Raw genomic sequence first — 12,913 nt, 5'->3', positions numbered from 1 at the left:
CCCGCCATCTACCCCCCGCACACCTGCCCCTGCACAGAACGACGGCCTCACCTCAGGGTTCTCAGGTCCCACAGCCGGGCCCCGTCGCCCACGGCGATGGTTGCAAAAAGGTTATAGTCCTGAGGTGGCTGGGTCGTGAATGACGATCCCTATGGTGCAAGGGGAGAGCAGGTGCATCTCGAGACGGAGCTGGTCACCATCACGCTGCCGACAGCCGACAAGGTCGCAGCCAAGGTCATCACCAGAAGTCCGCAGCTTTGTCCTTACTTACAATTTCTTATTGGACTCCAAAGCTCCCTGTGGACAGTCCCCAGCGGTGCACTCTGACCTTAAGCTTAGCGACGTGCGTGTCCCGCTCTGGAAAGCCCGGGAGAAAGGTCGCAGGACTGAGGTACTAGCTCTCCAGGGTGCGCTTTAGAGCACAGGTCACCATCCGTGTTCGACGATCTGCGACCACAGGCCCTAGCGCCTGGTGAGGACTCGGGGACGTCCGCATGCGTCCCCTGCGCGCTGGTCACTGAGGCCCTGCCTCTGGCCCGGTCACTGCGCCCGGGAAAACCTCCCTGTGGCCCGAGCCCTCAGCGCCATCCAGCCAGGGCAGCAGCCGAGGGAGCGCCCTCCCGCTCACACCAGCTCTCAGATGTGCTGTGCAGGGACCCAGACAAGGCACCAACGCCTGGATGACAGCCTGTGACCCGCACAGACTTCACGCACAAACACGGGGCGGTTCCCAGGGTCACGGCCGGACTTCGGGTTATACATTCATTCGGCCCAACCTGGAACACGCCAGATGCACCAGAGGCAGAACTGCGGCTGCAGTCCAGGCGGAGTTGGCGCCAGGCTCCCGGCGCTGCTCTGAGTAACAATGTGTCCTTTGAGCGGACTGTGCAACAGGCCTCCACCTGAAGGCCGGCTCCCCCGCGAGCCGGAGCCCTGCTGTGGGCGTGTCAAAACCACCAGCCGGTCCTGGTAGGAGCTGCTGGCCCGGTGGCTGCCCCGCGCTCCTGCGGGGCCTGCACGGCCGTCACTCCACCGTCAGGGCTGCCTGACCCTCCCCAGGCTTCCAAAGAGGCCCGTGCAACCATCACAGCCCAACGCACCAATATTCACCCCTGATGACATGAAAATGCCTCCAGCGCCCCACATCCAGGCTCAGAGCGACTTCCTGATCGACAGGAGCTCGCCTTGGATTTGGAGGGAGACATGAAAGTGCATTTCACAGTTGCATCGGTGACAGCCTTGGACGTGGCGTTTCACAGACGACGTGCAGGCCCACCTCACTCACCTGGTTCTGGCAGATCTGGTGGGGGGGCCGGGAATGGACGCCCTGGATCACAGCGGCGCTGCGGCCCGCGTTGAGGTCGAAAACTTCCACTGTCCTGCTCCGGCTGGCGGCCAGCACCAGGTCTGGGCTCCGTTAGGGAACGCCTACGTCCACAGAGGTGGGGTCTCAGCCCGCTCCCCACGCGGGCCCCGCCTCTCTAAGCGGGGGTGGGGGGCTGAGGACAAAGGGGAGGCCCGGGCAGAGCAGATTTCGAGGTGAAAGACCAAGTTCCACCATGAGATAAATGAGGGTCGAGGCGCCTGGGAAATACTCCAATCGGAGACGCTCAGCTGCGCGGCTGCGTGTGCAGGAGGAGGGGCTGGCTCGGAGCCAGTCTGAGGCTGGGCAGTGGCCCCGTGGACATGTCCGGGACACATCACAGGTGAGTGTGACCAACTCCGTGGGCTCTGAGGGGTCACGTGACCCTATGAACTACCCAACTGCCAGTGCTTAGCCAGAACGGCAGGAAAATCTACCCAAGTCCTGAGACGTGCACATCGGAGAGAGGGCACGGGGTTTGATCATGGGCCCCACGCGGACAGCAGAGCAGAACCTTCACGTGGGAACCGCAGGCCAACAGCACACTTCTGCAGGAGGCTGTTTGTTCTGTTTTTAGCAAAAGGTTCTAGACTAAAAATAACGCATATTAACAGAATATTCTAGAACCTTCTAATACCAAAGACCAGTCCTTATGAAATTTCAACTACAGAACTCTTCAAAAGAATTAAATGGGGCCTCTGAGTAAATTAAAATGTTACAAAATAGATTCCTGAAGATTTTGATTTTTGCCTCCAAGTAATTTTAAATGGATGCTTTTTAATGAAAAGGGCTGATGTTAGCCCTAAAGACTAAATAAGGAAAGCTTTGGGCTCTGTGTTATGTCCCCCTGAACTGCAGCTGTTTCGAGGCCCCTGGGGTGGGTCTGGCCCTGCACGAAGCCACGCGGTCCCAGACGCGGAGCCGACACCGCGTGTGCCGCTGCTGGTCAGAGGCGCTGCCACGTCCGTTTCTATCCCGTAGGCCCCTCACTGCTGAGACGAGCTGTCACATTGTTCAGAATCAGTTAACCGGGGTCTGGGCTCCGCAGTGCCACGCGGGGCGGAGCTGAGACGCTCAGCTGTGTGCGGAGGCCGGGCTCCGGCCGCAGCCCTCGGGACAGGAGAAAGGATACGGGAATAAAACTCGTTGGCGGCCGACAGGCCGGTGATCTCCGCGGCCCCCGTCGTGGGGAGCCGGAACACGCGGGTGCACCGGCTCCTCTGTTTGTATCTGGAACAGACAAGATGCCAGTGTCTCTGTTTCCCTCCACAACTAAGCGTCCTACCTGTGAAACGCTGGACATGTAAGAAGTGTTCACATCCCCTCATATAATCACGTTTTAGGACGAGGGAATGTGAGCCAGCCACCTGACTGACTTTACGACTTCATGAAAACTACCGCCATCTCAGCCACAAACACGGCACTGCCGTCCGCGAGAAAGCACATTGGCTCCCAATCCTACGGTAACCGCAGGCCTCGGAGGCACCCACGGTACCAGTGACCGTGCTCCCATCACACACAACAGCTTGATGTTCCCTAGAGTTTCACACGCGTGTCTCAGCCGTGGCGAGGACGGCACAGAGCACAGTCCCAGGGAAGCGTGGCTGAGTCACGGTGGCCAGCCTGGCCCAGGTGGGGGAGGCCTGGGGCACTGGCAGGTACAGCAGGTGACGGGGCAAAGCTGCTGGGGGCTCAGTGAGGACGAGGCAGGCCATCAGCCCGCACCTTCGACGGCAGGTGAGTGCAGGGTGGGGTCTGGGCCAGGACATGCAGAGCCAGGCATGGAGGCCTGGGGGGCCACAGGGGCAGCTCAGACTCCAGGGCAAAGTGGGCGGAGTCCTAGGCTTGGGAATGAGGCTCAGGACGGGCGTGGAAGCAGGAGGCAGCCCCCGCGCCCCCCCCGACCCACACACACACACACACACCCCGCGGTAACGTGAGGCCCCCACAGTTTGGATGAAAACTATGTTTAAATGTAGACACTGCCTCACACGTCACCGATCGCTGAAACACGCTTCCTCCCACCACAGGAGACGTGGCTCCGGACGGGCCGCCCGGCCCACCTTTTGATCTCATCTTTGCGGGTGTCCAGGTGGTGCCTGAGCAGCTGGAACTCGGGGCCTGAGGACACGAGCACGAATGAATCGAGGTAGTAGAACTGCGCATGGTGCACAGGCTCCGGGAACACGTCTGTGCCCTGTAAGCACGTCACGGCCGTCACCCACACGCTACCCTCATGCTGCCCTCACGCTACCCTCATGCTACCCGCACGCTACCCACATGCTACCCTCATGCTTATCCCACTGGGATAAACGCCGCTACTCTAACCGGCATTCTTCCATCTTTACACCTGACGCCCACCTGTTCTAAATGCTAAACAGTCTCTGCTCAACCAATTCACGATGTTTGTCTCTTCCCCCCTTCTTCTAAAAGATATTATATGACTAGATTTTCCTGTCATGAGCGTTTTGAGGTCTGGCCATTGAAAACTTTAAAACAAAAGACATAAAACTTGGCAGCAAAGATATTAAGTATCAAGGATTTTGTTAAAGCCAAAACCTTACACAGGTTTTAAAATGTAGTTGTGAGGGGCCCATGCTCACATTGCACAGCCCACACGTGGCCGTGACACTGCCCGACCCCGGAGCCCGCACCGGGCCTGTGCCCCCCCTTCCCCCCAGGCCTCCTGGCGCCGCCCTTTCCTGCAATGAGCCTTGCAGGCTGGCAGTGCACGGCTCTCGTGTCCTGTTGTCACTCTCCCCTCTTGTCCTACCGTTCCGCTTCCGAACGACCTGCGGATTCACTGAAACAAGATGTTTTCTCCCCAAAAGGCACTTGCTCCACTTCCAGGCCCTGGGCCGCTGTCACTGCCCCCCCCCCCCCCCCCCCACCCCCAAGCACACACACACACACACACACACACACACACACCCCTGCACACCGAGCACACATCTAAAGTCCCCAGTGTTTCAGTGTTAACAGCTTTGCCATCTTGAGACCTTAACAAACGCAAGGCATGTCTCACTGCGTGTGTGTGTGTGTTACACGTGTGCCCATCGTGTGTAAGAACAGCTCGGTCACTAACTTCAGTGCCTGAGCAAACTCCTGGTTTCCTCGTTTCCCACCTCCTGGCGTGGAGAAGGGTCTGCCTGCCCCACTGGGCCTCCCTGACCTCGAGGTGGCAGGGCTGGCCACCGAAACCGCCAGGAATCACCCCTTACCAGGCACAGGGCGGGCTCCCGGCTGCGGGCCGACCACACCCTCAGGGTCCCGTCCAGGGAGGCCGACAGCAGCCACCGGGCGTCGTGGCTCCAGCCCAGGGCGCTCACTGCCCCATCATGACCTAAAGGAGACGGTCGGGGGGCCGGACCAGGGGACCAGGGAGAGAGAGGTCTGATTTGATTGGTTCTGATCAGTTCTGACAGGACCCAAGAAAAGATGGCTCTGCTGCCCCCTGGTGGCCTTTCAGGGAGTTTCCATCTCGCTGCTGCTGAGCTGACAATGGTCGCTGGTAATGGCAGTTGAGGCTCCGCACCACTGCCTAGGTGCCCGGGTGCCTGGGTGCCCGGGGGTCCAGGTGCCCGGGGGTCCAGGTGCTGCCACCCACACAGCCCAGGGGAGGGCAGCCCCACCCACCGTCCAGCTACGGGACCTCCACACGCACCCTCTTTCCAGCCGAGCGGCTCCCTCTCCTGGCTCAGGTCACCCCGACTCCCTCACCCACACTCAGCAAAGAGCCGACGAGGCCACACGTCAGAGGGACGCCCGCCCACGGGAAGTCACCACATGTAACTGGGCTCCGGCCGCAGCTCTGGGCCCACAGGTGACCCCACTCTGGGTGGGGGGCAGGCTCAGCGGAGGCCAATGGGTCAAACCTCGCTGCTTCCTCCCCCGACTCCAGTCGGGTTCTACTCTGGTCTTGTCTCAAAGGGACGAAAGTGGCCTCAGCGACCAACTCCAGGCCGGAGAGACCCACCCGTGAATTCACGGAGACCAGGGTGGCCACGTCTTACCTGAGAAAACAGCAGGTGCTCCAGTCAGATGGGCATCGAAGACCAGGGACAGGTGGTCGGCCAGGCCACAGGCCAGCCAGCGCCCGTCTCCTGCTCGAGAGAGCAGAGACGATGTTCAGGTGACTGGATCGTCCCCTCGGGAAGCGACGGCATCCGAGACGAGCAGGTCCCGGCTCCCCTGAGGCTGAACCCCAGCCCTGAGGCTGCTGGGCTTCGTCCACAGGGAGCTGAGGACGCAAGGCTGAGGCGCCAATGCGGGTCTGAGCCCAGAGCTCCCTGGACCACGGCTCCACCCTGGGCCCCTGCCGTCGGCCTGCCCCAGCAGACGTGTAAGCGGCATGTTTGCTAAGCAGTCCCGTCTCACGTTCCCCTAAGGGGAGGCAGAAATCAACTACGACTTCCTCCCGGACGTTCAGATGGCGGGCCCTACCTCACAGTCCCACGCTCAGTAGCAAGCACGTCGAACGTCACAAAGACGTGCCGTTCACTGAGCGAGGCTGCGGTCTGGGGGGACAGTACCTCCAGCTCTAATCTCCCCAGTTATCCTACAGCGTGTTTGGCTGGAATTGCATGAAAAGCAAAGGGGACTCAGCACAGCTGTCAGTAACCCCAGATCCGCCAGTGGTACTCGGGCAGCGGCTGGTCACTCACTGGAGGAGGTGGCCCGGGTGCAGCACCGGCCAGGCCCCCGTCCACCGCGGACCGAGGGCAGGGCCTGGGACCAGCATTTACTCTGAAAGGATCGGAGATCAATGAGACCGGGAGCTGCTGCAGGAGAGCCGCCTCCTCTCTCCTCCCAAATTCATTAGGAAAACGCCGGTGGCCAGGAGGGGGGTCTGGGGAGGGTCTCCATGCCCTTGGGACAGGACAGCTGCCAGAGCCGAGCAGCCTGGCTGCGGGAGGGACAGCGCCGACGGACACACGGTCCTCGCCCGTGGGCTCCTCCGCCCCCCAGGAAACCGGGGAGGGGCTGCTTTTCCTCCCACACAGACCCTCCGAGCAGCCTTCCCCCAGGCCCTCGTGTGAGGAAGAGGCGGACACAGCGACTCCGCAGGCCTGGAGTGCAGACGGGAGCCCAGGCTGTGCGGCCGGGCTCTGCACCCGCTCCTCCCACACACGGGGGACGAGTGCTGGTCTCAGTCTAAACCCAGCACTGCCCTGTGGCTCCAGGCCACCGAGGTCGCGAGGTCGAGAGGTCGCTTAAACTCTATGCACGAGGGCCACGGGCAGTGAGCACCTCCCCACGCCGTACCTGAGAACTGCACGCAGCGCACGGCCACCGGGCTCTGGGCCACAGCCAGCCGCCGGCGGAGCTGGGTCGGCGGAGGGCTGTCCGAAGGGCACTGCTGACTTAAGGAGGCAGAGAAGACAAAGGTCAGGAGGGGCTCAAGGTGAGACAGGCAATAAACGGCCTGGACCCCCCGTTCCTGTGCGACTCCATCCCAGCAGACACAGTGCAGACGCACATGAACTCTGACTTCCCGGACCACGAAAGGACTCTCGAAAGACTAGCATCCCTTCGTGCCACCATGCAGGTGTTTAAGCACAAACACCAAGCACTGACCACATGTAAGTGACCTGGCAGACACCGTGACGGCTCAGGGAAGGGCAGGTCGGTTCTGCTCTGAGTTTAGACCCTGTGGGTCGTGTCTCCCTCACACTGACTGCTTCCATCGTGAGCAGATCAGCACCTTCCCAGCTTTCAAAAGAAACCAGGGACGGGCTGACAAACATACATCGATGCTGCACACGTCTGTGTACACACGTACATACATCAGAGTTAACTTTGACGGACATACATCGATGCTGCACACGTCTTTGTACACGCGTACATACATCAGAGTTAACTTTGACGGACATACATCGATGCTGCACACGTCTTTGTACACGCGTACATACATCAGAGTTAACTTTGACGGACATACATCGATGCTGCACACGTCTTTGTACACGCGTACATACATCAGAGTTAACTTTGACTGAAGCACATACATCAATGTGTGCACATGCCTGTGTACACATGTACATATATCAGAGTTAACTTTGACTGAGGGACATACATCAGTACGTGCACACGTCTGTGTACACACGTACATACATCAGAGTTAACTTTGACTGACGGACATACATCAGTGCATGCACACGTCTGTGTACACATGTACATACATCAGAGTTAACTTTGACGGACATACATCGATGCTGCACACGTCTGTGTACACATGTACATACATCAGAGTTAACTCTGACTGAAGCACATACATCAGTGTGTGCACATGCCTGTGTAGATGTGTACATACACACAGACACACACAGGTCTACACCTGTGTGAAAAGTCAGTGAACTGTTTAAAGGGTTTCTCCAAATCACCAAGTTTACTCAGAAGGTCAGCCAGCTGCCCACCAGGTGTGAGTGCTCCTGCGTCGCGAAGGTCTCTTACAGCCACTCTTCACATTGGTCTTGGGCGAGAACATGGTCACACTGCGGGAAGGAAACGCTCACGTCGGCTTCCAAGGTGACGGGCCTCAGCTGCTTAAGAGAACAGCGAGAAGCACAGCCACGCAGACGTGCGGTCGCGTCCCAGGCAGTCACACGCGGAGGGACTGAACTCTGAGCCGCGTCAGCACGGGCCAGCAGTGCTGGGAAACGAACTGCACCGGGCAGCAGTGTACTTCCACGGACGGCGCTGGTCATGCCGTCGTGGTCAGGCCACAGCGGAGGAGCCAGAGGGCTGGGCGGGGGCCGGAGGCGGAACGTCGTACAGAGGGGAGCAGCGGCCTGGCCACTGCAAGCACCACCAGGTGGGCCTCTGGGCGGTGCCCCTGGCCCAGCAGGGATGGCGGGGAGCCCAGAGGGTGGCTGCAGGGGGCATCGGGAGCATGGCAGAGGGGAGTCAGCGGGGACGAGTCAACCGGGGCCCCCAGGCTTCCCGCTCACAGGCTGTTTTGTGATGGGGTTCAGACAGACAATGGGTCAAGATTTGAGGGGCAGTGCCTGCTTCTGAGACACGCGGGCCCTGAAGCACCGGGACCCGTGGCTGCTGTACCTGAAAGTCCTCGCGAGCCCCAGTTCCCAGCCCGCCTCTCCCACTCGGCCCTCAAACAGCCCTGCTGCCCCCCAGCTCTGGGTACAGCGATTTTAACACCGTGGTCAGAGCGAGGCTGCGGTCTGGGGGGGACAGTGCGGTCAGGCCCCAGGCTATGTCCCTCCTCACAGGTGGTCAGTCAACCACTGCGGCCAGGCAAGGACCCAGGGGCCAAGGGGCCGGTGCACAGTGAGCACTCAGCAGGCTGGCCCTGCAGCTGCTGCACGTCTGTGAGGGGCCGACCCCATTCTAACTGCGGCGCCCGCCCGTCTCCCGTCTCCCATCTCCTGCCCTGTGGGTGGCCCTCAGGACACACAAGGCCGCAGCTACCGTCACTGCCCTGCTCCCGTGGGAGCGGCTGTGAGCCATCTACTCACTGGGGTGCAGCCGTGTACCCGGAGGACCGGACGCGGCTGTGGAAGACCAGGGGCTGGTCCCGCAGGGAGCTCTGAGTAGCTGGCAAGGCGGTTAGAGAAACGAGAAAAAACATCTCATGATCCTTCATATCCCAGCGCCCACGGCCCGCACTGCTGGACCCTGAGAAGCAGCAGTTCCTGAGTTCCTGTGAGTTGTACGCAGTTCAGGAGAAGAAACCTAGCACGTTCCCTGCATAGAAACACGGGAGGGGCAGGAACAAAGGCACCCGGACAGACCCACCCCCAGGCAGCACGACACTAACGATTACAACGTCTGCATTTTCACGTTCACGTTTCATGTCACACTGACCGGCTTGCTGGTGGCCGGCCGGCTTGACACGTGTCGCCTCAGCGACTCCGAAATACAGAGGGGAGGTCGGCGAGACACCGGAGCTGAAAACAGAGACTGCACCGTGGGAGCTGCTTCCACACAACACGGGCCTGAGGGCAGTCGCAGACCAGTCCCTGCAGGTGTGGCCTGCAGCTGAGGAGCGACCAACCCTCAAGCTCATTCTTAGCTTCCCAAGAAGTAAATCTGTATTTTAATAAAAACACTGTTTTATAATCTGCATTCTATCCTGAAATACAAGTGTTTCATATTAAAACAAACTTAAGGGTAGTATAGGTGGGAGTTTACTGAACTTTGCTCTGAATTCTGCCAACTGATATATGGACACATATAGCCCCTACCTGCCAGACCCACCTGCCAGACCCAGCTGAGCAGACCCACCTGGCAGACCTACCTGGGCAGCACTGAGAGCTGCGTTCCCAGGTGGGGGTGCTGCTGGGACCTCACCAGAGCAGTCGGGTCGAGCTCCAAGCCGGCGACCTCGTTCCCAAACATGGAAGCGAGTAAGCAGAAGGCCTGTGGCAGTGGTGACAGAATGAGAGACGTGACTGTGATGCCATCACGGACGAGCAGGCCCCACTGCAGTGCACACAGCCGTCCCTGCAGGGAGCCCGCGTCCCTCACAGCAGCCGCGCTGCCTGACCGGTGGGGAGTCCGCACAGCACCGTGGCTCCTCACAACTTCCCCACAAAGGCCTCATGGGAAGGCCGGCACGTCACACGCGGCGGAAAGGGAGCACGAGTCACGTGGACGGACGGACAGATGGACGCCCCCAGACGCCAAGGTCGGGAGCGCTGAGGACTGACCTTGCCACGGCTGCTCATCACGGCACACGACCCGGCCACCTGGATGCTGAGGTTCCGAAAATCTGAATTTTCACAAAGAGAAATAAGCAACATTTACGGGCTTTCTGCCCTAAAACTTACTCCCCAACAGCAGTCAAAGATAACATTAACGTGACGTGAAATGTACAGCGAAGGCGGTTTGAATGTGCGCTCACCCTTGTAATGCAGGGCAGCCTCCAGCTCAAAGCTCGCCAGGTTCAGGATGAATAGTCCAGCGGAGCTTCCGACCCACACACAGCCGGTCCTCTCCGGGGAAAGACTTCAAAGAGAGACATGAGGACTGGTCTGATTTGTGAGCTTCAGTTCCACGGTGTCGTCCCCGAGCGTCACCCACGCTCCTGTGAGCAGTGTAACCGTGGAGACCGCACGGGGCCTCTCCGCCCGCTGCAGGTGAATGTGCTGCCGCCTGAGCGACAAGCTACGAGCACCCACAGCTGGGCTGGTGTCAAAGGGTTTGGGTGTCCTTGGAATCCAGTCTCTGGTGAGACCAGCAACTCAGCTCTGATCTGCGACATCCCGAGGCCGCGAGAGGTTAGTGCACGTCCCCCGCAGGACAGCGCAGGCGGCCCTGTGAGGCTCCTGCCCTCCGGCCCGCAGGCAGCTTTGCACGCGAGAAACAAACTCCGGAGGAAACTGCACCCAGAGCAGCAGAGCTCCCAGCGAGCGGCACACAGCTCTGCTGCTTCCTCTTCTTAGTTTTCAGTTTACAACCAGATGCGAGTTCCTCTGTGACGGATGCGCCCCCTGCTGGCTATGCCAGGTGGGGATGCAGGGCCTTCAGGCCCACAGTCTCCCTCTGGCACCTGAGGACACTGAGCCAGGCACAGCCCGGTCACCAGGCACCTCCAACAGCCCAGCTCCCCGGACTCATTCCTGGCGTCCTCACCTCCAACACCAGACCACAGAGCAACCAGCCAGTTGTCCTGGGGGGAAACGGGACCCTGAGACGCGGTCCGGACCCTCCCATCACTGCCTGCCTGGGACGGGCGCCCACGGTCTCAGGCTCCACAGTCAGCTCAACTGCCCGCCAGGCAACTGCTCCGCTTGGCCTCCAGCCACGTGCCACCAGGCAGGGGCGTCTGGGCAGACAGGGCCACCCCAGCCAGGCCACAGGCAGGGCTGCAGCCCCCCGCCCCCCGCCCCTGCCTCCTGGGGGCCGAGTCCTTAGTCGTGCCCGGAACCTCCCACGCTCTGTGCCGCAGGTGGACACACTCGCCACCTCCCTTTTAATCCCAGTTAAGCAGCGCTTCCTTGTGCTGCCAAGTACCCGCAGCATTTCCACCAAACACGGTGAGTAAGCTCATCACGGACCATGTTAAACGCGTGACACACGCACACAGTGTAGAACGACTTAGGATTGCGGCTCCCTTCACTCACCACACAGGCTGGGAGCTGCCTAGATTTTATGAGCAAAATAAAATAACCCCATTTCTCTTATCAAATACATTGAACATAACTGACCAAGTTGACCAACTTTAAGACGTAAATACGCAAGCTAACATCACCGACAGCTACACAAACACTAAAATAACCCGGTGTCGTTCCCACCACCTAAGAAACGGACCTGACTGGACAGGTTTTCTCCTGGGGGCCCGGCCGCGCGACCACACTCACCATCCATGCCCGGGGCCGAGGTCCGGCGGCAGGTCGCAGCGCGCCAGGCTCAGGACGGGGAGCGCCACGTCGACCCCGTCCCCTCTGTCCAGCCCGCTCTCTCCTGGAAGAGCCAGGGACAATCCCACATGGAGGGGAAGGGGGGGGGGGGGGGCGCAGACGCAGGTGCTGCCGGTGGGCCAATCGGGACCGAGGGACACGGGCTGCTTCCTCATAGGGGACACGAGAAAGCAGCGGCCCCATCACGAGGCCGCAGGGCGCGGGCGTCCAGTTCAGGCCACAGAGGGAGGGAGGGCACGGTCGCCGTGGGTTACAGTGGTTTGAGCTTTGCTTCAGGATAAATGGGCTCTGACAGAAGAAATCACGACAGCCAAGACGTAAAGCATTCGAAAAGGTAGACACGTTGGGAAAAGGCAATTTCTGGCCATTTTAAGAGGAATGGCTAGAGTCATCCAGGAAAAAGCAAGAAACGCAAACTGGGCCTATGCTGCCCTCGGCGTGCCGCGGAGGGGGGCCTGCGCTCGGAGCCTCGGACAGCAGTCCCGCAGGAGGCCCTGCCCGACTACAGGCAGAACCAGTCCCGGACAGGCAGCTCCTCTGACAGACCGAGGAGGCTAGAGCAGTGGGACAGTGTGCCCTGGGCGGGGGGACAGGTGATATGCAACAGGGCGGGCGGGGCCCATCCAGGTGGAACCCGGATCTGAGCGAGGCACAGTCTGCTGAGCGAGGAAAACCCATGGCGGCCGGAAGGCGTTCACCCTGGACCCTCATCGCCATGACAACCACCCACAGGAGGAGCGGAGCGTTCACTAGACCCTCCCCCTACCCCCCCCCTCAGATCTGTGGTTCCTGCAGAGGTCTGAGGTCAGGACCTGACCCTGCTGCGGCCCCTCCTGCCTCACATCAGGGGTCAGAGGTGAGAGGTCAGGGGCATCACCTGGCCGCCTGGCGTAGAAACTCTCCGTCTCTTTCCTCAGGTCCACACGCGTCACATGACGATGATGATGACCTTCAGCCAAACTGAAGATGCACAGCTGGCAAACGAGACGGGGCCTCACCCTCGTCAGAGGGCGCGAGGAAAGGCAGGGGGAGCCCGGCGAGGGACGAGGGTGGGAGCAGACGAGAGACAAGGCGCGTGGCCCTGGGGTCCCCGAGCCTCTGCCCTGGTCTGAGCCCCACCCCTCGGCCCCTGCTGACCGTGGCTGAGGGCACTGTCTTGGGTGCGGGCACC

At 60.4% G+C, this 12,913-nt stretch overlaps 1 protein-coding gene across 12 annotated transcripts in view; it reads right to left on the bottom strand.

Annotated features, from left to right (window-relative positions):
- Positions 1-12,913, bottom strand: part of WDR27 (WD repeat domain 27) — a 49,202-nt gene that overhangs the window by 28,198 nt on the left and 8,091 nt on the right. For 10 of the 12 annotated variants that reach the window (XR_001362696.1, XR_001362692.1, XR_001362686.1 and 7 more), the window contains exons 7-21: positions 12,620-12,716; positions 11,683-11,785; positions 10,224-10,327; positions 10,030-10,091; positions 9,618-9,739; positions 9,185-9,267; positions 8,836-8,914; positions 7,777-7,854; positions 6,629-6,726; positions 5,377-5,466; positions 4,585-4,706; positions 3,427-3,560; positions 2,496-2,593; positions 1,286-1,407; positions 52-149 (exon numbers count right to left, since the gene is read on the bottom strand). Coding sequence is in view for 8 of the 12 variants with exons in the window: in XM_014542224.1 (XP_014397710.1) it covers positions 52-149; positions 1,286-1,407; positions 2,496-2,593; positions 3,427-3,560; positions 4,585-4,706; positions 5,377-5,466; positions 6,629-6,726; positions 7,777-7,854; positions 8,836-8,914; positions 9,185-9,267; positions 9,618-9,739; positions 10,030-10,091; positions 10,224-10,327; positions 11,683-11,785; positions 12,620-12,716 (1,490 nt within the window). In the remaining 4 variants the exon portion in view is untranslated. Of the gene's footprint in view, positions 1-51; positions 150-271; positions 358-1,285; positions 1,408-2,495; positions 2,594-3,426; positions 3,561-4,584; positions 4,707-5,376; positions 5,467-6,628; positions 6,727-7,776; positions 7,855-8,835; positions 8,915-9,184; positions 9,268-9,617; positions 9,740-10,029; positions 10,092-10,223; positions 10,328-11,682; positions 11,786-12,619; positions 12,717-12,913 lie in introns of all 12 variants that reach the window. The other 2 variants (XM_014542240.1, XM_014542243.1) reach the window with 2 other exon arrangements.

The sequence above is a fragment of the Myotis brandtii genome, unplaced genomic scaffold (genome assembly GCF_000412655.1).
Source record: "Myotis brandtii unplaced genomic scaffold, ASM41265v1 scaffold1077, whole genome shotgun sequence".
Lineage (NCBI taxonomy): Eukaryota > Metazoa > Chordata > Mammalia > Chiroptera > Vespertilionidae > Myotis > Myotis brandtii.
This window is presented reverse-complemented; position numbering and strand designations above follow the sequence as displayed.